Below are 27,710 nucleotides of genomic sequence, written 5' to 3' on the forward strand. Positions count from 1 at the left end.
CTACTGAGTAAATTGATATTTTGACTGTTCAGAGAGTAGACAGTTCTAGAGACTAGCACAAGAAATAGGAAAGGTTTTTTCCCTCTCTTGCTCTTTCTCTCAGGCATTGTATTGCTCTTGAGACAATGTCTTAAGAAAAGATCACAGTTGGCACAGGAAACAATTTTCACAGCCAGTCTGTATGGACAGAATGGTCAGCACCTCATGCTGTTGTTTTACTTTAGTAATTTTCTGGATCATGATCCTTACTTTGGTAAGTGAGCTTACATTACCTGAATGTCACTTGTTCTTTACCTAGACAGAGTGATTCAGATACTACTGGTGTTCAATATGCTGGTCTTTTCAAATGACTTGAGTTCTCATATCTACCCATTCTGAAAGTTCATTTGTGATTTGCCAAAAAAAAAAAAAAAAATTCAACAGTTTTTAAAATTAATTCTGTCAGTAATACTGAATCCTAAGAAAAAAATTTTGAAGTTTCACTAGCATCTGTAGATATAATTTTTGCAATGCATCTTCATATAAATGTTCACAAATTATCTTATAATGGCAGCGAGTTTAAAATTACAATGAAGAAAGCAACATTTAAAGTGGGAAGATGACTCAGTGGCTTGGGGAAAAGGAGTTCCAGACTGATGAGGCAGCATAAGGGGCAGGAGTGCCAGAATAACTGGGAGGGGCAGGTAAATTGATCTCAAGTGAGTATAATAAGGTGACACTTCAAAGTGCTGGTAAAATATTAACTATTTCTGCTAGCAATCGTTCAATGAGATTCAGAACTTGAGAATTCTAACCAAGATATGTTTTCATTAAAAAATAACCCTGCTTTAATTGGAAGGAGGGAAAATTTAGAAGCCTTAGAACTTCTACAGAAGTTGTTTCTTTCCTTTGTCCGTACAGTCAGACAGCAGGGTAGTGTCACTGCTTTTGAATGCTATACACAAGGGATCAAGTAATAGCATCCGTCCCGCTAGCTACAGCAAGGCAATACCATGCCCCTAACCCCACTCACCACTATTGCCATACTTTTCTGCTGCCACCGTGTGTCTAGATCATAGCTTCCATGCGAAGTGCGGATACGGTACCTTCCCCCAGCTGTAGGACTTTAGACAGGACTATTTGGCAATTCATTCTGTCACGTCATTCTAATACACTATACGAAGTCTTTCCATGGAGTTTGTTCCAGTAATATTTTAGCAAACTCTCATTAAAATAAAAAAAAAAAAAAAAGTTTTCCCGCTATCTGATTTATGCTTATCAAGCTCTCTGCTTTAGTTAGTTCCTCTAGCCACATCACTGGTCAGTCATGGTGCTGTCCTCCAAATTGATCAACTCTGGCCTACCTAGCTGCCATAAACTGCCATAAACATTGCTGATAAACCACTGAAACTCTCATCTGCGTGTGCTTGGGAAGCAAGGCATCTCTGGAAATTATTTTTAAGATGTAGACCATCTAGAGTGCCCTCTCCTTATTCCCTTCTGGCAATGAGCCTTTAGTCAGGATACCAAGTTACTGAATGTTTTATCCTATTAAGCATTTGCGTAGAGCTGATTTTCTCTGCGGGTCTGCTGTCTGTAACAGGTGCCAAAACCTCTAGTGTTCACCAGACATTAACTCTGGTTTGAGTTCCTCTAAGATTCTGAAGGTCTTGATCTGCACTACCATTAGGCTGAGCTGCCTCTGCTTCCTACCTGTCCCTTTTGTAGATAATTTGCTGTAGGCCTCAGGGCCTCACATAAAACAAAGAAATACACTGGAAAGCCATTCTATCTAGTTACAAAAAAAGACATGGAAGATACTTGTATTTTATATTAATTGTATGTATATTACAGGTGCAGACAAAAGGCAAAAACCTGAGTATTTTTTTCTTATTACCATGCAACTCACATTAATAGGCTTCCATAAATAATAGCAACACTTACTTGGCTCTTTTTTGTTGGAAGCATTTACAGTTTCTTAGTGAAGCCTCTCAGTTCTTTAAGGATTTTGGAATTTATTTGTAAGAGGCTTGGATGAAATTCTGTGCTATGCCATTTAAGTGATAAGAATAAAGTCTGCTCTGTAAACTGTTGTTAGACAAATGCATTATTGGCAGTGTGGTTACAAATACACCTCAGTAGACTGACTCTTAATCCAATTTTAAAAATACAGTCCATAATGCATTGTTGTGCTAATCTTAACCCAAAGTCAAAAGGCATTCATGTGTATGACCCTGTCACCAGACAACATTACGCAGTTAACAAAGGCAGACACTGTAAATGTCATGTCTGCTTGAATTCAACCATAGAAATAGCTGCAATGGAAATTATTTAAAATTATTCACAGTACAAAAGGAGAAAAAGCTCAAATACTCAAAATATGAAGTTTACAGTACATCCTTCACTTTAGTTAACCATCCCATGTTTCCTTTTCCTTCAGACTCAGATAACAAAATATCTCCTCTATTTTTATCAGTTCTAGTGACAGTCTGTTCAGTTGGTATTCAACATGGCCATAAACAACCTTATTCGGATTTTTGGATGTTTATGTTCTAGATGAAGGTAAAGAAGCTAATGGAAATGGATAGATCTGTAGCTGCTAGTGTCTAAACGTGTTTTATCTGAAGATCAGATTAGATGAGCTGCTAAAAGGGGAGACAAAACTTAGAAAAGAACAGAAAAAGTGAAAGCAGTGTTTGGCTTAGTGCCTTCTCTTACATATAATCAAAGAAGACAAGTCCAGACCATTGCTACGTCAGCTACACAAGATCTGGCAAACCTGTACCTGCACCAGACTTGAGCTAGGAGAGAGTCACACAGGAATGCAAATCTTGCAAAGCACATTAGTGTCCCACGTTAGCTGAAGACAGCAGACAGCTATTGTCAGATACCCTTCTCTGGTTTGTTTTGGACTAGACGTGCCTTGCAATCAAGACAGTGAAACTTATAGTGTCAGAATAGATCCTGTAGTCTCTGAAGATGCTGGGAGTATCACACCACCTGTAAATCTCACATCTTTCAGTCAAGATGGTTTTTTTTGGCATCTATGTCAAATCAAGCTTCCTCATGTTTTGCTTGCCCAAAGAAAGTCATGAATTGAACAACATACCCCCTCGATATTTTTTTCAGCAATTAAATCCAGTTTTTGGGTTTTAAATTTTGATCCACTGACTTCTGATCTTTTTTCTATTGATTACTAGGCATAGTCTCCACTAAGTCACTGGATTTTGTAGATAAGAGTCCTAATCAGTATTATTTCCTTTTTTTTTTTTTCTGTTTTTTTTCCTTTGTTTTTTATTTTTCCTCCGTTTTTTGAAAGCAGTCTCACATAACAGGTTTCATCAAACTTTTGATTCTTTGGGTGACTGCCAGCCTCTATGTATCAGTACTTGCCGTGTGCTCTACAGATCATTTTGTCTGATAGCAATGACCCTGGTCCAGAATGAAGTTTGATGTGAGCCAAAACCTGTATCAGATCCTGGTAAACTTCAAGGAGAGCCTACTCAGCTACATGAGCACTTCCAGATGAAGCTTGTGCATTTTATATTTGAATCACAAACAATCCACATTAAAATTTGAATGCTTTCAAATTAAAGAACACAGGTGCTTGTAGAGTGTTGTTAAGATATTCTGACTTAAAAATAGAAGTTCCCTCACAAAAGGAAGAATGTGGGAGAGCTCAGTAAAATATTAACTACACAGGAAATAGTAAAATGTGAAGAGTTTATCTTAATTTTTTTTGTGTTATATACTATAAAAGATGGTATTGTACAAAAGATAGCAGAGCACAAGAAAAAAAAAATAATTTGAACTATAGACTTAGAATCCTTTTGTTTTTGAGGCAAAGAATCCAAGTTAAAGAGATACGTTCAAAATTGTATACAAGTTTGGTTTTTTTTAATGAAAAAGGTATGTTACAAATCCCTATTTCCAATCATCACCCATAATGTAAATTATTTCTTGCTGGGGACTTTCTCTATTATTTTCTTTATTGTTCTGAGGATTATCTCTATTATTTTCTGGAAATGCTGATAACATCTTTCAGCTGTACCACTCCTACTGTATCAAAGCAAAATATTTTTTATTTCTGGACTCATTTTGAAGGGTGAGAGATGAGGGAATGTTTCAGCGTTAATATTTGAGCCTTCTGCAGAAAGGAACTACCATTTCTCTCATCATTCTGATGTCTCCACTTCTAAAACTAGAATCTGATTTGGAATCACACAATACCTGGCAGACTTATACTAAGATATGCACTGCATAATGATATGAATAGGAAATATCCAGCTGATATTGTTTGACACAAGGCTTGCAAATCACTTATGAGTTTTCTTCCTTTAGGTACCCTCAGGTACCTTTTCAGTAGCTGTGGTTGATTTTTAAGCAAAACTATACCAATTCACAACAATAATAATGTATTACCAGGCTAACATAAAACATACCAAGCACATAGCACAAGAAAAGATACTGCTCTTTCATATGTCAATTCCTCTTCCTTTCTGTGCTTAACAAGCATCTTATTATCCACTATCAGATACACCAAAAGGTGTAGTAGCACACTTTATGCACAAACACTCAATGCTGTTTGTTTTTTAACTTTTAAAACATACCCACAACATTCCCTTGATTATTTTTGTACCGAAAAAGTTGCATTTTTAAACCTCTGTGAAAACAGGATTCTTGAAATTAATTCAATGTTGTTTCATTAGTGTCTGGTTGGGAAAAGTAGATTGTTTCTGGTTTACTTTAAGGGAATTGTGAGAAATATTATCACACTGCCATTAGCTCACATGCTAGAGATGAAGGCATTTATAAAAAATTAGGTAGATCTGATATAGGCTTTATAGGAATAAAAGCAGAGATTGGTAAAGCATTTAGTTTGTAAGATAGCTGTATAAGCACTGTCTTGCTGCTCTGTATAATTTAATGTCACAGGTTCATGGGCAATTGTCTGCACAGTTTGCTGCTGTATCAAATCTTGAATGTTTACCATGCTTCACTCAGAAGAATACACAGTAAAACTTGTGAGCTAAATGTGGTTTTTTTGGTCTTCTCTCAAAACATTTTGTTATGTATGAAAATAGAAAACAAAAGTATAATATCATAGTTTCTTTTGAATGTCTTTTCTTTTGTAGACTGAGCTTTAATAAAGTGCATTTGAAACCTAAATTGTATCTACAGACAGTATTTGATTTTAAAAAGCATATATTATGTCCCTCTAAATCAAAAGCAAATTGATGTTGTTTTGTATACCACCTTTATCAGCTTAATGGCAGGAATTAAGGTGTTAAAATGCATACTTCTGAGGACTCGTGACAGCATGGTGAGACGGTTTTATGACATACATGATACCACCTTTTCTTCATAACAATTCGATAGATTTGTCAGCCTCAGAGAGGCTGTGAGCCATGACTTTGCTGACAGTCCAAACACTGATTTGTCATTTCTACCATTTGTGTGTCAGTTCCTGGTTTCCACACATAACTGGAGGATTTTTATCTGTACAACTCCCAGTTATACAGAAAATGCAGACCTTCTCATTCTCAAGTGTCCTTTTAGAGCAAAGAAATTGCCCACTGTTGCTCACAGTACAGAAGTCTACTTGCTCTTCACATTGCAGAAGCAGCACCAAACCACCATCTTCTTCTTTTGTTGTTAGTTTTTTTCGCCAGTGTGAATGTGTAGGCTGTATCAACTATCTCTGGATCTGCCTCAGCACCCTTGCCTGTCCCTTGCAGAGGCAGACGTGGCAACAACATTCTGCATTTGCCCATTGGCCAACAATCTGAGTACAAAATCACAACCTGTGACATACCTCTATCTTTAATCATACTGCAAATTCCTTTTGATCCTTATTGGTTTAAGAATGAAGCCAAGAGATTGTAATAGATAAAAACTATTTATCCTGTAGACACTGGTCACACTTTCTAATGCTCCAGAATAAGTATACTGAGCACTGGTATGTTCTTCTGAAATAATAACAGAACAAAGGTGAGAGGATATTAGAATGAGCTGTTGTTACCAGAGACATGGCCACATATGGCAGTCACAAACTACTCTTGTAAGCAAAGACACCAGAGTATATCCAGGCCCTTGATGATGATAGGTATTTAACTTAAACATTGGATGGGCTGTGAGGAGCAGCACAGTTCTGGGTATGCAGGGGAGCGGTAGGCAGAGGTTGCTCACAGTGATTGATCAGCTCCAGAAGGAAGCGTAATTGTAGCACACTCTGTGACTTGTGGTTTTGAGATCTCTCTGTGACTTTGAAGTTTGTCCAGCAGTTTTTCATCGCTAGCTTCTGTGAGAAGTATCAAACTAATCAGAGATGTCAAGTAATATATGTCCGAAAGCTTACTGCCAACCTGCAGCTGTCAGCACAACGTCCAGCACTAACCCCTAAAGCCAAAATAAAGCTTTGTATATGTGTAACTGTGAAATTGAGGTAGCATGAAGCAGATAATTTCTTATTACAAACTAATTTGGCAAATATATACTATGTGCTAGGTAGATGATACTGTCTTATCTGTGGGTTTAATGGTGACCCTGGAACTATTGCAACCTTACGCCCCAAAGAAGTGCTTGTGTGCTTCTGTTACACTGGAACAACAAGCTCAGCCCTGCTGCTTCTCTGAGCTGTTTCAAAAAAAGGATTACTGTTGGAAAGGACAATTACTTCTTCAGATGCTTTTCTTTTTTACTTTCCAAAGCTCTAATATTCTCTTATACCATGTTTCAGGGGGTACTTCTCAGTCACAGCCGTATTTGCAGGCTTACTGTCAGACCAGACAATGTGTGTGGTATTAAGGGATGTTTTCAGGTGGCCACCAAAAGACAGTGTAAGCTATCTACATAATTTTGGGCAGTCCCCATGAATATCTACCAACTGTCTTCAGCTGAACAATGTGTAACCCATTTCTTTTTTCAATAAATGGTTCAGCACATGCTATTAATAGGATTGTAGTAACTCCATCATAATATCTAGAAGATCAAGTATTTTCCAATAATGATAAATGCTGAAGGTTTACAATTACTGTCTGATAATCCTACTGTGGAATAACAGCCAGCCAGCTACATATCAAGTTCCGCTTTGAGACTCACTCCTTGTGCTTGTAAAGGTACTTTGGGCTTTGACAGACAAGATCTGGTGAGAAGTAGTGCTCACGTATTTTATTCTAGAACACTACACCTAATGGTAGAGAGACAGATGTCCCCTTCCTCCAAAAGACAAAACGACATAAAGCTGGAGGTCATGTTATCTTCAAGTGCCACAATATGACTTTTAGTACTTGGTAGTCAAAGGTTGCAGCTGACTGTCCTCTAAAAGCAGTCTCTAAGGTACAGAAGTATTTTCATGGACTCTTTTTTTTTTTTTTTTTGCATATTTCTTATGTTACTTTCTGAAGATGATGGCTCTGTAGTGACCTGCACATTTAGCATATGCCCTGATTTCTTCTGCTTCCTGGAAGTTTTACCCTTGTGCATCCTGCTGTTAAGATGGTCAGTCTGTTAGTTGCTCAATTTTAAGGTTTCTCAGTGCTGTACTTTCTGCATAACCCTTAGTTAATTTGTTGCACAGATTGTTAAATGCTTTTGAAATTCTAGCACCTCTCAATTCTCTCAAAGTGGAATTTATTTATTTTTTTTTAATCAGATTGAATAGCTACTTTGAATTGCTTAATTTTGTGTGTCATAAACAAACACCAGCAGCTCACAGCTCCACAGGACTCCCTGCACATTTTGTAATAATTCTGTTTCAGTCCAGCTCCGTATGGATATACAGTTATTTTATCAGGTATGCCAAACTTTATTTTTGAGCTTCAGACTTAGTAACTTTCATGTACAGATACTTTAATGTTCAAGCACAGTAGTATGCAGTACTGTATCCACACGCAGTTCCTGTCAGCACTCTATGGATCACATCTACTGTTACAGACATTATAAAAGAATACATTAGATCTCTGATCCAGTTATAATGTTACATTAGACATCACAGAATCACAGAATCACAGAATCGTAGGGGTTGGAAGGGACCTCCAGAGATCATCGAGTCCAACCCCCCTGCCAAAGCAGGATCCCTACACCAGGTCATCACTGAACCCATAGAATGTTTATCCTGTCCCCAAAAGAAGATCTGACTTCAGCTTTGCAATTCTTCCATATCCCTGAAGAAACCACATCACGGGATGATGTTCACAAGCTATTCTAACAATGGTATTTACAAAAAGAGAGAAACAAAAGATAACCACCTGCAGCGCACCAAGGGAAATTTTCAGAAGAGAACTGCTTTTACCTCTGATTTTTCACATTGCTACACCTCACAAAACACCTCTCCGAAGAACCACGGGAGAATCCCTTTTCTGGCAAAAGAGCTCACTTGGTAACGCTCACTGGGAGAACGAGAGAAGGTCAGACAGCCTGTTAGTTACATCACTAGTTGTCAAAATGGCTATAATTCAACTCTTCATAATATATGCACATCATTTTATTAATATTTTAAAACTGGCATTGTAGTGAGAATTTTTAGTATTATATCAAAAATCAAGCAGCATTTTTTGTAAGCTGAATGATGTAAAATTTCAGATTCTGTTATTGCTGCTGCTGCTAAGATGATGAGTAAAAAAAGAAAAACTACTCTGCATTTTCCATGGGATGTGGCAGGATTTAATCAGTCATGGTTTTAACTGGTAGCTCAGTTTTGTAAACTATATTCTTTGTACTGCTTAAAACATTTTGAAATTCTTCCACATCTCTGTTTCATTTCAAGCCAAGTTTCATTTGTCTTCTTTAATTGCTTTTCCCTCAGGAGTTTATTTCTGTGCACTCAATAACAAGTTTAGAAACAGTATTTTTAGGATTTGTAGTTATAGGCCATCCTCAAGGAATTCTGCATAGTTGTTCTATGTGTTTATTAAATTAAACACTTGAAGAGGTCAGAAATATTCTACTATTAAATCACATTTGCTGAGTTTGCATTTGGAGTTGCAGAACTTTTATACTGTTACTCACTAATGTGTTTCCCAGTGACAATAATCTTCAAGTTCTGACCAAACTGTAAAGACAACAGCAGTAATAAATAATCCTAAAAGGCTGAAGTATAAACCAGATAACAAGATGCCACAAAAGTGCCTCTTGGATGCATCTGCAAAACGTACATAAGCATCTGTAGGGTCTGTTTCATGAGTGAGGAGAAGGCACTCGGTGCCCATAGGTGCTGTGGGAGCAGTGGATTCCCTGTGCTCGATATTCTCCTGTCCAATGAGGTGGAATGCTCTGCAGGCACATGGTTTACGCTGCTCAAAATAACTTGGGACCTGCGAACTGACAAATGCTATTGCTCCGGTGGTGACAGGTTGTCCAGCTTCTTACAGCCATCCTCATAACAACGAAGGTTAACTTCTTTCACTGCATGGACTCCTAGCTGCTTGTGTTCCTGAGGACTGGAAGAATTCCCTCGCTTCCTTACCTTTAATCTCACACTCGTGGATAACTGTCATCACTACTAACTGCCAGCATTGGGCAGCAACACCTGGAGGAATTTAAAAAGGTAATGCTTCAACTTTAGATTGGTCTACATTTTGATTTTGCAGCACAGGTGCAGAAGGGTTTGATGAGCATGTATCTTTAAATGCTAATTATTGCTGATAAGACATATACAGGGAACAAATCATTTTTAAACTGACGGACTTAAATTACGCCGAGACGTGTGCATTACAGTGAAAGAGAAACAATGTTCTGCAGCATTAGAAAGGGCTTGAATAGCATTGGTGGGGTTCTCAAAATCCCTTGGAGCCAGTCTGACTCCTCCAGAGTCAACGGAAGATAATAGTGACCTGAAAAGTTCATTGCCAGGACAGTATTCTTCTTTCAGCCTTTTTTCCTTCCATTCTCTGAAATATTTACAATCTCCTGTTCAGCCTTAAACTGAGACGCCATAACGTGGGAAACGTTAAAATATTTTCTATTTATTTATTTATTTATTTATTACTCCATTTATTTATTTATTTTGTCATGTAAAATGACCCCACTGGCTATATTTAGTGCTGGGAGATCTGCTCTCTGGATTAATGTACACAACAGCTGCAGAAACAGTCCTGCTAGAAGGGCATAGCTCTCCCCCTTGAGCTCTGACTATCTCTCCTGCACTCTTTTTCTCTCTCAGAGAGTATTTGACTGTCAGTAGCAAATGTTTGGCTCAATATATTGCAACATTAAGCAGTAATCAGAAGCCCATCTTAAGTTTTACAAAATAATTTGCCAACAATGGAGAAGACAACAGAATAGCTCCAGAAAATTATACAAATCATGTTAAAGATACTGATTACTTTATCAGTATCTTTTGTTGTGGTCATGAGGTTTACATTTGTGAAGGCGCTGTAAGGGTCCAAGAGTGGAAACAAAATCAGCAAGTGTTAATGGAACAATTTCACAAACTACAGCACTGCTCTTCTCCCACTCCTATATCCCCTGAAGGTTTCTAAGGTCAAAATATTTCCTTCTTAATTTTTCTGGGTTTTTTTGTAGGCTTTTTTTTTTTTTCAGAAAAGGTGACAAAATGAAGCAACGATAGGAAGTATGTTAGTTCCCATAGCTGAGCAGTATGAAAGCAGTTACAATATTTGACTACATTTATAGTCAATTGAGGAGATAGGTTTTATATTTGACAGACTATCACGGAGAAAGAAATGCGTTCTGTGCTGTTTTGCTATTCCTGTGCACTCTCTGGAGATTTTACAATATGTCTTGCTGTGCTACTGAAGAAGCTGTTTCTTATCAACAGCTACTAAGAATTAGATATGTAGTTGTGTCTGTAAATAAATGTAAGATTAAGATGACTTGTTAAAAATGTACATACACAGAACTATAAGAGCAGTTGGACAGTACACCCTAAATTGTCATCAAATTAACTGGCCAAAAAAAAGTTTACTTTGCTGTACTTGTTTTCATAAACAATAATATTATATGAGTATGGGCAAATTATTCCACTTACGTCTCATTTAAAGTATAATAGTTTATAATTATGATTGAAATGTGGAAGTTTTTATGTTACAAAGCTCTGACTGTGAAAAAAACATAAAAAGAACAGCAGATAAAAAATACAGTAATAGTTTGAAAAAAAAAGAAAGACACAACTGAGCCTTGTTAGAAATACTACAGCCGGATTTCTTTTGTGCCTCATTTAAGGCTTCAGTTCCTTTTTTCACTACGAGCCAATATTTACATGAAAACTGAATGTCATCCTAAAAACAAAACAGCTGATAGATTTGAAATCACCAGACAAGTAGATGTGCAAAGGCACATCTATTTTGTTTGCATACCATTGCTTTTCAGGGCTTTTCTTTGTCCAGTTTGTGCTTATTCAGGCTGGCTACACAAGCAGTCATTTGTCTTGTCTTCAGATACATGTGCACAATTCCTTTGACATCAGTGCTGTTTACCCGCATGGGTAGAATAGAGAAATCTGCTCAGCATTTAAGTTGTGCAAATTCTCATTACAAGCATCTTACGGAGTGTTGTATTTTGTCAGAGTAGAGTGAGGGTATGGAGTACTCAAATCACTTATTAACTAAAAGAGCCAAAATAGAACTTTGCAGTAGCCCTCAGCCTCACGCATTTCTGGATTTTTGCACTGCTTACACATACTGATAGCAGGAATAATAGAAATGACCTAGTTTAAATCACTGGGGTCACTGTCCGTGAAAGTGGATTTGCAGTTTTAGCCATGAAAGGCTTGCAGTGCAGTGTGACTGTCTGGACCCGGCTGAAAGAATACTGTTGCCTGTTTGTTATATTTTCCATTGTGGACCTTCGCATGCACATTCAGCACCAAACTATGGACTTCTGCTCTGTCTTTTTGGGCCCTCTGTATAGGCTGTTTCTCACACGGGCAATCTCCGAAGGAATCTGGGTTGCATACTTAATAAAAACTTGTCCTGTATTACTGGCATTTGAAGTACCACAATCAGAGCTTGTACTAGCAGCTGTGGCCCTGCCTTCACAGGTCAGTGGGAGAGGAGGATCCCAGGCAGTCCTCAAAGACTACCCTCATCTCTTTTTCTTTTCAACTTTCTAATTTAAAAATCAGATGAAGTTTCTTCCAGTTTCAACTTGACTTTGCATGGAGTTTAGCAAAGATATTGTTTAACCTTGTAGTTCAGGCAGATTCACTAAGGAGCAAAGAGAATTTGAGGCATGGCTTAAGAATGGGTCTATGTTCTCATTATGAGAACTACTGTACGATGATTCTGTGAACATATAAAGACATCTTTGTGATCAGAGTAAAAAAAAACAATGTTTTTTTTCATTATGATAGTATGAAGGAAATGTGCTTTTTATGTGAAGAAGAGAGAGTTATTTTACTGTTCAGAGTGCCCACTACTGCAGCACTGAGGTCATGGAGTAGGTGAAAAAATATTCAAGGGCACGAGTCCAAGTGCACATAGGTCTATTGGAGTGTCTTCTGCAGAATTATTTGGAGGTGGGATGAGGGTTAGGTTATCTCATCTCATTTCTAAGTTGATAAATTCTATTTTTTTTCTTTTGTGAGCTGTGCAGTTATGCTATCAGTAAGAAAAGGAAGAGAAAATAGGGACAAAATACAACACATTTCACCTCTCACATTTCTAGCACTATTTGCTTGCAAAACAGGTGCTGATAAGTCTTATCAGAAGTTTTCTAAAGAAAATTAGGTGCTTGTAAGGCTCCACCATCTGAACATTTTGAGTTGCATTCAAATGTCCATGAATGAAATACTGAACTTCTCCAAACAGGATAAAAAGAGCTGTGTTAAAGGAGACCAACATCACTACAAAAAACATCAAGGTAGATTCTCCACCAAAGTAATCTAGAGTCTTAAATATTCCAAGCTACAAATCACTTGGATTTGGTTTGATACCAAACCAATTTACATCATGTTCATAAAAAAAAAAAAATCACACTGCATTATATGTGACTATATTTACATTTAATTATTTATATTGTTTAATGTAGATGACGTATAAGTGCATTTAGATAGTAATTCAGTTCTATATTCTTCAGCTCCAGAGCCACTAAATGTTAAAAATAATAAATTTTCCCCTATGTTCTAGAGAATTGGTTCCTCAATTGCTACCTTTTTTCCTCCCTTTAGCTATATATAGGTAGCACTTCTCAAAGTTTAAAGATTTAAATTTGTAAAGAATTTTGTGCGTTACCCAAGAAACAATTAAAACAATTAACTGATTGGCATTTACAAAGAGAGGGCTGTGAGGCTGGGGTGGGTAATCCTGTTCAAAGCTGCTTCAGGTAAATCCTGGGCAGTTTAAGTGAAGTCACTCCAGATTTGTGCTGCAGTGTATCTAGGGGAGAAGCTGGCCTATCCAAAGTGCTATTTACAGGAGGGGGCCTGACACTACTCCTTTTTTGAGCAGAATCAGTAGTACCAATACATCAGTTATAACTAAACATTCTTTAAACTGTCGATATTTACATGAAAGCCAAGTGCAGCAATATGTGAAGATATTTATTAACACCACACCTGTTAACAAATTAATGTTACAGTGAGCAGTATAAAGATACCAGCCTCTTTCGACTTGCACTCAAATGAAGCTTTAAGATCTGGAAATTATTATATGGAAGAAAAAATATTCTTAGAATACTAACAGGCTGTTCAAAAATACACATGAAGTAGAATATTTCCTAAACACAGACCTGTAGCATGCTTGTTTTCCGGTGTTTTTATTTCTGTCAGAAGCTATTACACTCTTGGGCATGGAAGATCTCTCCTCATTTTCCACTATTTAACTACAACACTTCACTTCATTACAAGGAATGGAATGCAAAACTACTAATGTGCCTAAAACAGAGAAGTAAATCACCTTATACACAGCTTTCTAAATGCAGTGATTACAAGTACCTTATTCTCCCATCCCCAAACACACACGACTGCTACCCTTAGTCCTCAGTTCCAGCCTAACCTTTTATATTCTCGAGTCTCTATCTGTCCTCCAGCAGCTATCGCACATCAACAGACAGCAACCGGAAATGGTGACAAAGGCAACAGCCAAGTGAGAATTCCTGCAAGCACATAAGAATGTGATTGTGATCTTTAAACACGTGGGAGACAGAGCACTTGTGTCATCTCTTAGCTTGCTTTGCATCGTGCACTCCTACAGTTGAAACACCCATAGAACTGTTAGTGCTCAACAGTGGATGTGTAAATGCAATTTATTTGCAATTAAAATAACTGAAAAAAGATAAAGCCTATAAGATCTGCTAAACTTTCTAGCTTCCAAACAACAGTGCTGGACATACAGGTCCAGAATCTTGATATGTAAAGCCTACAGAAGGGCCACTATGCAAATAAAGAACATTTTGGTGGGTGTTTGGATCCTGGGGTTTCATACAAAAGCAGCCACAAAGTAATGTTAACTTGAAAAGCCAGAGAGAAGCAAAATATTCTGACTAAAACTATTTATTTTTAACTACAACCGAAAGCCAGAGAAAATGTTTAATTTTTTTTTTTTCATTAAATCTGCTATTTGTGGATAACTTATTTTTTTTATTATGGTTCAGGCACTGCGGCCTTCCAGTACTTAAAGGAAGCTTACAAGCATGAGGGAAACAGGCTTTATACATGGGCAGATAGTGACAGGACAAGGGGGAAAAGCTTTAAGCTAAAAAAAATGGAGATTAAGGTTAGATATTAGGAGGAAATTCTTCACTCAGAGGACAGTGAGGCACTGGCACTGCTGCCCAGAGCTGGGTACCCCATCCCTGGAGGTGCTCAGTGCTACGGATGGGGTCCTGGGCAGCCTGAGCTGCTGAGGGGCAGCCAGCCCACGGCAGGGGTTGGGGCTGAGTGGGCTTTGAGGTTCCTTCCACCCCAAACCATTCTGCAGCTCTATGATTCTATGATAAGTGAAGGTGTTTGAAAAGGACATCTTTAGGGCATTAAGCATTCAACACTATTTCTAACCAAACAAAATATAGGACATACACTCAGATATACCTGTGATTCCCTTCAATTTTGCTGAGATTTCAGTACCACTTTTTGCTTAGGAAAAAGCTTCAATTCTTTTAGTGATGACTCAGCAATAGGAAATGAAAGGGTATGGCATTCCACTGCACAAGCTCCCTGGGGTAATTTTCCTGCCTTCCATATAATGATTTTCAAGCTAAGCTATTGCCTAAACAATCTTTGGAATCTAATTCTACCTCTGCGCGTATTTTATCTTTATAAAGACCACTTGGCTAATAAAAGAACATTGCTGTAAATGTTCTATGTAGGCTCATAGAAAATCAGAAAGCTTATGCAGTTAGTTTTCTTGTGGAATCTGATTTAGTGAACCGCAGAAGTAGACGCAGCCAGTTTATGCAGTCAGTTTTGTTCATGACATTCTTTGATGCCTTTCAAGAAAATAGGTGTCCAGTGTCACTGCTGTAAGTGTCCTGGAAAAGCAAAAAGCTGCCCCCAGTGTATCTGTTTGCTGCTATAGGTAATGAACCAGTTAAAACTGGAGAACTGCTGACTGCTGAAGTCAGTCATCCCATTTTCAATCCTAAGCAGCATCAGTTTATTGCTATTATTCATAACTATTATTCACTACCATTCATAACTAAACATTGCAATCCCTTCCCTTGATAGCAGTTCATAGAGACATTTTTCCAGTTTGCAAAATTCTTAGTGCTTTCACTGACACTACAGATTACTGCTTACTCTATTTGTACTAACGTCTGTCCTCCCTACTGATTATTCTTTACAGCTCAAGACAGATACTTGCAGTTATGGTGTACTTGTCGCTTGCCCTGTGATATTGCAGACATATGCCATGCACTGACTCACTCCCAGCAATCTGTGCCACTACTGGGGGAGTATGGGATCATTTTTATGTAGCCACAAAGACACTTTTGTCTCAAAGTCCAATTAGGAAAAATTAAAGAGAAGGCTCGGGGCATATTGAGGCCAGTTCCACATCAAAATCTAAACAATACAAACAGTCCAGGAAAGAGAAAGACTGGATTCAAGCCCAGGTCTTAACTTTGGAGCTTACATACTTATTTTGACTATATAATGCCTGCATTATTCTTATATTAATCAAACCTGCAGTAGCATAGTTTTCTTTTGGTTATATATTTTTGCTGACTGGAAAGACAGTCCACATATGTATTTTAGAAAATGTACTGAATTTGGCCTTAGTGCTATCTGGCCCCCAGACCTTGTCAGGCTGAATGCTTGGTTCATTTCAAACAAAGCCAGTTTCCATCAACTGTGAAATCTGAATGGCCTCAGCCTACCCAGTGCTTCTTTCCACCATCAGACTTCTATACTGCTTGAAGAGAAGAACGCCTTTTGGAGTGGGAAGAAAAGGACAGAAACTGGGCATCTTGTAAGGCATGCTTGTAACTGGATTGTCTGTCAGTCTCACAGCAACATTAGAAATATCACATCATTCAAAATGTCTTAAAACTTCAGTAGTAGCAAAGCATTGCTTCAAAATGCTACATTTGACTAGTACCCAACTTCTCCCTTACTAAAAATAGAATTTAAAACTGTCTTCTACACAAGCTGAAAATAGAGAAGAGTTAGTTATATTCTGACCCTGTGAGCTAAAAAAAAACAAAAACAAAAAACAAAAAACCACAAAACCCACCACCAAGGCCCTCTAAGCACTAAGAATTTGGCATCAGATTTGTTTTCATCAATATCTTGCTTCCCAGCACCAGAAGGAGCAGTCTGCTCTTTTCTACCCCTGTTCCAATGGATATAAGGAAGTTGTTCCAGCTGATTTCCTGGAGAACTGTTTGTTTTCTTCCACTCATGTCTGCTCAGTTGTCCTCAGCTGGGCAGAGACAAGTTTGAAACAGTGATTTGTTCATTTGCTTCCTACATGTCCTCTCAGAACTGTGACAGACAAATGATTTTGCTCTGCCATGTATGGCTGCACTGTCTAGCCTGGTCATGTGAACAGAAGATGCTTTGTCCAATTGTATTACAACTAGTCAAAACGAACCATCAGTGTAAGGAGGTTTTTATTTGATCACTTTCATTTCCTTTATCATTTTATATTTTCATCAGCTACAAGTATTCACAATGTTGTTATTTTGCAGTAATTTACTTCTGTTTTCCCTCTTTTGGCTATCAGACACTTGCTTATTCACTATACTTTTTCACAATCTTGAATTATAAAACTATTTTTCCAAACTAAACTCACCTGCTTTGAGAGTCTCCCCATACTGCAATGGCAGCCCTTCAGAAAATTAGCAGAAACTATTTCATGTTTCAGTGTCTTGTTCAAAAGATGAATAGGAGACATACAAGACCCAAAACAAAGTCTCAACCGTATGGAGCAAACAGTTGCTTTACTATGGCTAAGTGCAGAAAAGCTGCACTGCACTTAACAACTTCTGTTGAAATAGACATAACCCCTACGTGAGAAATTAATTAAAGCAATATCTTTACAGCAGAGGAAAATGAAACCCTGTGTAGACAGTTGATTTTTATAAACTCAATCAATAACAGTAATGCAGAAGTTTTTTTTACTTGATTTCAGCAGGTTTTGATCACACATTTGCATTTCCTCTGAAGACTTTCCACTGTTCTCTAAGGAACTGCATAGCCCTTCCTCAGCTCTAATGACATTTACAGACTCTGGAGATCAAATTACAACATGCCATTCTGAAATGTTTCAGAAAGAGTAGCCAAGAAAACTAGCAAGCTAAATTTTGCAAATAAGTTATACCTCTCCAGCCTCGTAAAATACAACCTTCAGCTGCAGCATCTAAAAGCACACAAAGATACCTACAGCTAGATGTTTCCATTCACCCATTGCCACATATAGAGGTTAGTGCAGAGCTGTGTCCTTCCAGAGGAATGTAGAGAGACTGTACTTCCTATGACACCCTACTAGAAGTACATGCTGCTCTCTTTTTTTTCAGGCTAACACAGCTGTATGGTGCAGAGAAAAGAACTGGCTATGACTCTGTTTCTTTCCCTCTGTTTTTAAGTAGAAGGCAGCGCATGGGAAGCAGTTCAAAAACCAATTTGGTCCTTCATTACAGCTAAACTCTATGTCTGCAATTCATTCATGTGCAAGCAAGGTTTGCCTCCCAAGCTATGAACTCCTTACATTAGAAGGTATTTAAACACTTCAGAGATGAAACCATAGATTTAGCTTTGACCTATACAGTACAAAGTGTGCAATCAGCATATAAACAAGATAATATAGCCCTTTAAAAGCATTCAGCTACAGTAAGGTTGCACAGCTGTTTAAGAAGTAAAAGCTGAGCAAGCAAAAGTAGTACCCAAAGTACTGGAACTGTATGCCTTAGGGAAACCTCTTTGTTCTCCAATGAGGTTATATTACATACTCTATCCAGTCATCAAACAGCTTATAGCATTACCTCATGTGGGTTTCCCAAATCAATGTTCTCTTATACACCACAGCTTCACTTCAACACTGTGCCAGATAATCTAACACCAAGCACCAAGATCAGTATTGCAGACCCTGGCTCAGTTGCAAGAGTGAGGCAGGTGTTGCTTTACAGCTGGAATTTGCACTGGGGACTAGATGGGTTATTTAGAAGTATATAATTTATACAGTATTTGAACTGTAGTTTTTCCCATAGGCACGAACTTATCAATATGATCAGGTGTCTTTATTGTCTTACTGAGTTTGATTGTTTCATATTACCAAAACAATGAAATCAATACAAATTAAAATGTTAAATATTTACATAGAAAATAGAACTTCATCACAACAAATTGTGCGTCAGCCAGAGGGATTTAGGTCTCAAAACACACATCAGAATACGATAGCTTTATGATCATTCACTGATGAATACAAGAAGTGTAAATAGAAGCTTTTCTTTTTATAAATAAGGAAGGGCTATTTTTCATTGTCCTGGAACAGATACTATATCAGTACAAGATATTACAATCTCATTTGCTTTTTACCATCCCTTTTCCAGGGACAACTGTTCCTCTAACAGAAAGGAAAGACTTTTACAACAGAGATACCTTTTTTACTTCTCTTTCACTGGCAACAAAGGCTGTCACATAAGGCTATGACTGGAAATGGCTGAGGAAGTGCATACACAATTCCCTTTCTTGATGCCATTACAGGAACAGAACCTACAGTGTGACAAAGGAGATACCTTGGAGTAGGAGTAGTAGAAACCACCACAGCAAGGCTTCCCAGGCCATAGATGAAAAGATCCTGAAAGAGATACTGTGCACTGCCCGTGTTCTGAGAGACAGATTCTGCAAAAACTCATGCATTTGTTTCAGCACTTGTGAGATGTCAGCTCTGAAAGGTTGTGAACATATTTATTTTTCTCCACCTTAAGATTAGCACATTAATAAGATATCTGAATCACTCTACATTTAAAATAGCTCTTACATAAATAAAAAGTATAATAACTGAATTAGGTATTAAAAGGAATGACTTAGCTACACTTATCAGGAATGCAGGATAAAAATGGACTTCATCTTCTCATGTGGTACATTTTTTTTCAAAATCTGGATGACCTAAGATAATGATTTTAAAGACCCATAGTACAAATTATGTTTGTATTGAATAATGACAAAATTCTCTACTTTACTTGAAATAGATAGCTTATTAGAAATAATGTTTAATTTAAGAAGGCATTGTACATTTAACATCATTATTGTTTCCTATAATGCAATATCTTTAAGAATTTTAAATGAAAAATTGTCATTATAGAATATATTTGTTCCTCTCTCCCCTCCGTCTTCCTTCCCCTCATCCCTCAAATGTTTTTTGAGGATTCATTTACTTACTACTTCAATGTCTTTAAAGGTAAAATTCAACTTAATTTAAAAGTACTGTTGTTCCTCCACAACTCTCAGTCCTTGAAATAGCCAGCATTTAATCTATCTGATGAGGTTGTTTCTAAGCTCACACAGCACCAATGTGAAAGATTTGACACTGAAACTTAATCAATAATTCTATAGCTGAAGTTTTGCCTGGAACAGTGTATAAATTATCAAGCAATACAGTAGCAATACAAGGCTACCAATGGTAGAAAGTTGTAAATGATGGATTCCTCTGTGCAAAGGTGATAGTATCTGGCAGCATGTACTGAAACAGGACTTTAAAACAAGGCCAGTTAATATCTAGCAAACAGTTGCACTTTGAAAACGTGTTCTGCTTTTCAGATTCTGTGCAATCAACAAATTTGCTATTGATAAGGTGGTCCTATTTGTCCTTTTTATTGGCAGCATGCAAGACGACAGTTTAGAATCCTCAACTTCAATATCTCAACTTCTGAGAGAAAGTTATTTAGCTGAAACTAAACATCAAGGGAACAGTGAAAGAAGCAGATCAGAACCAACTTCACATAACTTTCTTTACGGCAACAGTTCTGGTGATTCAGATGAGGTAGTTGCCCAAGATGACCTTCCAGATCTCTCTGCCTTTTTGAGTCAAGAAGAATTAAATGAAAGTGTAAACCTAGCAAGACAAGCTATCGATCAGAATCCACTGGAAGCTAAACAGGATGAGCTTCATCTCCCAGATCAACTGAAAAACACTGGAAAAAACAAACAAATGGCCCACTCTACAGCTTTAAAAACGTCAGACAATGGCCTGCCTGCAAACTTTTGCCAGGACCGTGCCACAGATATAAAAGGTTCCAAAGGGAGCCCTCAAGATCTAAAGAAACACCTTCCTTCTGAATCAGAATCAAAGAAGGAATTCCTAAACAAGGCAGCAGATTTTATTGAGGAACTTTCTTCACTTTTCAAAGCTCACAACTCTGAAAGGATAAGACCCCGAACCTGCAAAAATTACAGGAGCAAAATTGATTCTAAGAGCAAGTCTGCTCAAAAAGCTAGCTCTAGTCTCTCCAGTACATCAGAAAACAGAGAGAGGCTTTCCATTCCGCTACCTCTAGACTTGGAAAACAAATCAGAGGAAACATTTGAAAAAATAGATGATCAACTAGCAGAAAACTCGGAATCTATCAACAAACTGACAAGTGCGGAACTAAAAACAGAGTCAGAATCTGCATATTCTGATGAGCCTATTGGACAGCCGCCACGCTTCACTCAAAAACTGAAGAGCAGGGAAGTTCCTGAAGGAACCAAAGTGCAATTGGACTGCATTGTGGTAGGAATCCCCGCACCTGAAGTCAGGTAAACACGTTCTGCATAAACATATTGTCATTTTGTGTATCTGTAATGGTAGGTGTGTGCCTTACTCTTTTCAGATATTTTAATGCGTATATTTCAGGAATCTGTAGCTGAAGTCCCTTAATCTTCATTATTGAAATTGATTACAATGAAGAAATGCTTTCTTTAAATCATAACAAAGAACAGTTACATTTTAAGGCGACACTTTCTTGGGCATATTATTTTCTTAGAGTTTAATTGAACTGTTTTTAAACACTGTATTTCCACAATAGAAAAAAATACTAACTTCTGCGCGAGAAGATAATGGAAAACAAGACTGACTGTGTAAACTGGCTAATAAAAACACCAGTAACTGACTTGAGATTAAGTACTTTAGTCTGGAAGAGGGTAGACTGGACAATAGGAAGAAGTTCTTTACCATGATGGTGGTGAGACAGTGGAACAGTTGCTCAGAAGGGTCTTGGAGCCACCTCCCTGGAGGCATTCAAGGCCAGTCTGGATGGGGCTGTGAGCAACTTGGTCTAGTGGAGGTGTCCCTGCCTATAGCAGGGGGTTGGAACTACATGATGTCAGAGTTCCCTTCTAATCCAAATCATCCTATGGTCCTATGAGCAAACAGTTTCCTATAGGCCAAAGCCCTCCATAACAAACAGAAAAGAAAGAAATGCAACTGAGTTATTATACAACTATCAACAGCTCAATTCTAAGTCAGATTCTAACAAAATTCTGCCATGAGCTCAGAAAAATCAGTTCTATCCTATCAAGAGCAGGACACATTAATTGACACTTATCCACATTGGATGAATTTAGCCTGCTAAATCTGACCACTTTTCACCTTTATCTATGAGGATTTTGAAGGTTAAATAGGTAACATTTGCAAAGATCGCTGAAGGTGAAAGGAAGTGTGAAAGAGCTGCAATTTACTCATCAATGAGAAATAGATTACTGTGCATTTTAAATTTACCTTGAAAATTCTCAATCTCAGTGTTTTGAAATCTGAATTTGTTCTCATAGAGATAATTAGCCAAATTTACCCCTCAGTGATATTGGTGGAATCACATTTCCTTTGTTGGGACCATATCAATACAACATTAAGGAAAATTCTATCCACTTTCTAGAGAAGTACAATACTTATTTGCAAGCTACTGTCTGCAGTATCAGATTCCTTTGTGGGCATTCTAGAGCTGTGTCGTTTTTCTAAACAGTGAAAAGAACTGTTTGTGTTCAGCATCTAATTAAGGGACTGTGAATTTTACAGATGGCCCACTTTCTCCAATTGTCAGCTCATTACAACAGTTCTTGTCTTCCTAATATACTCAGACAAGGCTGGATACAGCACTGCTGCAGTCAGCGCTATTATTGTCTTTCCCACCAAACTAATATGCAACATTATCAAATGAAAAATATTTAATTTTCCAAAGATGGAAGCTCCAAAGATTTCTGCAGTAAACAATCCTTGCCTTCCGCTCTCTTGGTTTTCTGGCACATCAGATACTATTTTTCAGAAGGAAGAATATTTTACAGCACATTATTGAGTATATAGGAACAAAGATCTACAAATGAGTTCTCTTATATTCAACTCTCTTTAGTTATAGACAGTCTTGCCATGAAGAAAAGTTATGATACCTGTGGGTGACTGACATCATTCTACTCCACTAGTGCCTTCATTAGAATCATGTCCTCAGTCCCTAACACAACTTTGATCCATGGTACCACATAGTTTCTCTTGCCCGTGACAGTAATAGGAAGGACTCAATGGTTTGGTTTGAAAAAGAGGTATCTGAGCTGAAGTTGGAGAAATAACTTGTTTGGGAGGAATATGCTTTCTGTCCGTGGTCACTGCTGAAACGATCCTTTTGAAGCATACTTATGGTGGAGCTCATGCATTCAGCCCTTAAGTACAGAGTAGTCTGTCAAAAGGAGAAAACAGTGCCAGAAAACAGACAGGACATATAATTCCCCAGATACTAGCATGCCTCTCTGAATACAACACTTATAAAGGCTTTGAGACTTATCTGTCTGAGCTCTTGCCTTGATAAATCTTCTTGATATTAAAAATGTCACTAGGATGCATGGACATGAGCAATAATTTCTTTTTCTTCTCTCATTCATAATTTATAATACAAAGAGAATAAAGAAAATTTTCTCTTATGCATATAGGCCTCTACACAAACCCAATTCAGTTTTCTTTGTGTTTAAAAAAGGTGAACACCAATTTAGTTCATAGGCACATACTTTGGTCCACAGTATTAATAAGTGTTTCTTCAGAAGGCCACAGAATCATCCTTTCAAAAGGCTGTTATACTCACGTGTTTGACACATACATAAAAATGAAAAGGTATTCATGCCTTCTAAGTTTGGGTGTTAAACAAGTATCTGAATTAGAAGCTGACACTATAAAGTTACTGAAACTTCACAAGGGCGAATCAGAGAATCCAAGAACAATGACTCATCCTATGGAGTACTCATGGACATGCAGAATGCCTACCCACCTAATTCAGGGACCATTTCATTCCATGGAATTGAATTTTTGTCCCATCAAAACATAAGGTTTTCCACTGAAATTTATTTAAATGTTTAATTTTATTTTAAATAATAATCTACATAAGAGCATGACAGTCAACATGGGAGCCGTTACATTTTCATGGAACAGGTATCTGGCAGAGTTGTCCAAGGATAATACACTGCTGTCAGGCACTGTACTTCTCCATCATAAGGATGTACGTGGTTTACTGGCTCTTGCTTTTAAGAAGGATAGGGTTTTTGAAGAACAGAGAAGACCAGAAGGGAAGGAATACCTTTCTAGGGGCATGAACACACAGACAAGTTACTGGAGAGTACAAAGCATGTATCTACCAGTTGCATTAACTGCTCCACTGAATGCTCCTACTGTGAAGTAAATGACAGAAGGGAAGATACCTTGCATTCAGTGCAGCATGTTAGGGCACGAGGGTTTGAGTGCATGACAAAAAAACAGAGGTTATTTCAGAATTACCCACTCACTTGCTGAAGTCCCAAGGCCAAGGTAAATAGAGACATGGAGAAAAAAATCCCATAGAGAAAGCAAGTCCCAAGCAGTCAAGCTCAAGAAAAACATCGGGCTTCACTTCACAGTTTCACAATTCAAAATAACAAATGAAAGATTTACCACAAGGGTGCAAGTATAAACCTTCCCTTTTTGTCTGTGTGTGTATGCATGCGTTGTCAGCTGGGAGAAAGCTGGGAATGTTAGCTGATTATAATCATCTGTTATCAAGATTTGTCCTGTTCATCCAAGAGTCTTTCAACTCCACCCATGTGTAGGAGTTACACAAAGAATGAGTGTAAAAAAGTCATCTGCATGAGTAATACATATTCATGTGCTTTCTGTCATCATAGCCTTTTAAATCACTGCTAGAAGAGGAAAACAGAAAATGTAACCAATTCTGGGGTATGTGTTCCATTAACCACAGAGACTGTGAATGTTTCTTCACTAAAAATAGTGCTCATCTTTAATCTGCCGTGTAGAGCTCCCAGAACAGGGATGAAAGCATCTTGTTGGCCATAGCTGTGGAAGCTGTGGAGCTGTGCTCACAGCTGGTAACTGCCCTGCTTTTGGAGTTACAGTTTTCTGGGGTTTGTGGTGAATTAGTTTGGTATGCGTGAAGCTGTGCAAGAAGAGAAGAATTCTAATAGATAAGCCAGACAGATACAAAAATCAGTAGACCCAGGAATTCAGTAGTTAGCAAGGTGGCAAACTGATGAGAGAAAGCTAAACGGTGGCTGGTTCTGAAGTAGGATCTCTTCTTTCCTCCATCTAGCTGAATGCTCACAAATAAACAAGTATTCCTTGGACACTTGTGCTATTTCATATTTGCTTGTGTCCTGGGACTTACACTGGCCTTCTGAATCACAAAAATAAATCCCAAGTTACTCATAATGCTTGTAACATTTACACTTACAATGTTGTAGTGGTATTTTGGGAACAGAGCAGTGTGAAACAAGAAGATTCAGCAAGCTCTACAATGTTATTTCTCAGTCAACACTTGTAGAAATCATGTAGTTAAACTATAATGGTAATTATGAGGGAGGAAATCAGAGAGAAAAGATTTAGAGAGAAGCTGATCACAAGAATGGATAGGACTAGAAAGTATGATGAACATTCAGATACCACATTTGAAAGCACAACAGTACAAAACCAAATGGATGACATAAAAACTGTAAGTTCCTTTCATGATGGATCAGGGTCAAAATATCATTGGCAGTGATAGAGCAGTATAACTTACAGGCTTGGTGGGTAGCTGTCTAGTGCATGAGAGCTCACGGAGGGACAGAAAATTGGATGGAGGACCAAGAGGAAAAACTGGAAACTGATAGAAGTACCCCTGTACAGAAAGCTAAAACCTTTCTGAATTAACCCAGATAGACCCATCCAATTACTTTTAAGATAACTCAGCTTAATCTAATGAGCTGTTACAGCAGAGGAAGCCTGTTGAGACTATCAATCTAGAAAGCAGTTTCAATTAAATGTTAGCCTTTTTCAGTATCATCAGTTGAATGCAGTGACACATAAGACACTAACAAAGACTGATGCTATGGTATAAGGGCCTGCAGCTGGTGCAAACATTAGCTCACATCTAAAGAGCACTACTACAATTACTGTTAGATTACTGACTATAATGCAGGTAAGGAATAAGTATTTAAGAGCCATGTGTAGCATATTTGCTCCTTCCCATGCTTCCTTGTATAGCTCTGTTTCTTTATGAGTAATGATAGGTATGATAGTCACCTCTTTCCATGAGGCAAGCACTCCTTATTTTCTCAAGCTCAGAGGTGTCTACATTTTTCCAAACTGTCTGGCACATCACTCTTAGGTTAATTTTATTTATGAATCACACTGCATGGCATACACAGCCATCCTGGAAGTGTCATGAGGATTTAAAGTTCTAAAAACAGGCTGTATGTCACAAGGTTTCCATGAAAGCATTCTTTAACATAGGCACACAAAGCTTAAAAAGCGTATTTTAGTGCCTCTTTGTTTGAGACTAGATCTATAACTAATTGCAGATTTTTAAAATTCTGGAGTCACATCAGACTGACTAATTTTTTTTTTTCCTGGCTGCCAAATGAAACCATTTATCTGTTTTAATGCTCAAAACCTAGAGAGCCAAACTTCTCTTACATAGAACTCCAATCAAGTAGATGGATTAATACTTAGGATGACTTTGGCACAGCAGATGACACTGCTTGTGCTTCATGTGCATCTGCGTTGTATGATGAAGCTATCACTACAATTTGTGGCAGGAATGAAATGTCAGTGACAGAGAATATTGCTACTCCAGTCATGCCACGTATCTCAATGTCAGAACTCCCTTTGTAACTGACATTTAATTGCTACCATGCACAACATTTTTAATCGTAAGAATAAAATAAAAATGTTAATAAGCAAGGAATATATATGGCCACACCAAAGGTTTACCTAAGGCCTAGTTTTATAAGAGCGAATTGTTATTCACCTCTAAGAACTGAAAACAAATAACATAGCACACAATCAAATTAAAAATAATTTCACACTGTGGTGAAGATAGTATCTAAAGAACACACTGCATAGGAGAACTAAACCCAGATTTGAAACAGAAATTAAATGCTGAAGTTTTAAATCACTTTCATTGCAAATTTTGGAATCAAAGGGAAAAAATAAATTTAAAAAAATAAATCATTCTTCATCATTTCCATGAGTCTACTAAAGTAATATATTACTTATATACTAGTCACATAACTGCATGATATAGTTTACACGATGTGTTTAATTTTGTTTAAAGGAATTTAGAATTTGCCTCACAAAGTCATGCATTACAGACTTATCTCTACAGTAACACAGCTAGAAAAGCTCACCAGGAAGAACACAAAGTTCTTATACCTTACTGATGATTGTATCACAGCATTGCATGTATTTTGCATTATGGGTCACTTGATTGAGAAGCTACATTTGGGTGGACACAAAAGTATAATATTATTGTACTATGTAAGTTATTTTAATGTTCTGAAAAGATGCTGCTAAAATCATATTCTATAACGTGGATATTCTCTTTGATAGTTTTTCATATCTGCTAAAATTAACATGCTAAAACAAGACTACATTGTAAGGAAGAGGTATGAGGTAGGCATATAAAAAGACATGAGTAAGCGCCATGACTCAGCTCCCAAATGTATACAGTTGCCTACATGAATTACCCTTCTAAAAGTCTCCTTGTACATCCAAGTACACAATATGTGCTTGCAGTAACTCGACTCTGTATGAGCACTAAGTTTTCTCTTCTGAAAACATAAACATTACCAATTGCAAATCTTAAAAAGAACAGAAAAATAAATCATGTTATATACAGAATTTTAAAAAACCCTTTGAGAACACAGGAATCCTATATAATTTCCTAGTCTGGAATCTAAAAATGGCACTAATCAATTTCAAAGTATCTGGCTAATCAGCGCTCTGGTGCACATTCCTGCATTTCTCCCTTGGGACTGCTAAAAATTTCCTCTACTCACAGCTGCCAGAGTTATTCTTTTATCCCAGGCATTAGAAGTTTGTGTTCTGAATGACAAGGGCCCTGCATTTCAT

The 27,710-nt window shown here is 37.5% G+C and overlaps 1 protein-coding gene across 1 annotated transcript in view; it reads left to right on the forward strand.

Moving 5' to 3' along the window:
- Positions 1-27,710, forward strand: part of MYPN (myopalladin) — a 68,915-nt gene that overhangs the window by 5,991 nt on the left and 35,214 nt on the right. Inside the window, exon 3 of the mRNA XM_031602860.2 lies at positions 20,201-21,115. Within this exon, the coding sequence (XP_031458720.2) occupies positions 20,202-21,115 (914 nt within the window). The 5' untranslated portion in view covers position 20,201. The remainder of the gene's footprint in view (positions 1-20,200; positions 21,116-27,710) is intronic.

The sequence above is a fragment of the Phasianus colchicus genome, chromosome 8, assembly GCF_987193195.1.
Source record: "Phasianus colchicus chromosome 8, bPhaCol1.hap1.1, whole genome shotgun sequence".
NCBI lineage: Eukaryota > Metazoa > Chordata > Aves > Galliformes > Phasianidae > Phasianus > Phasianus colchicus.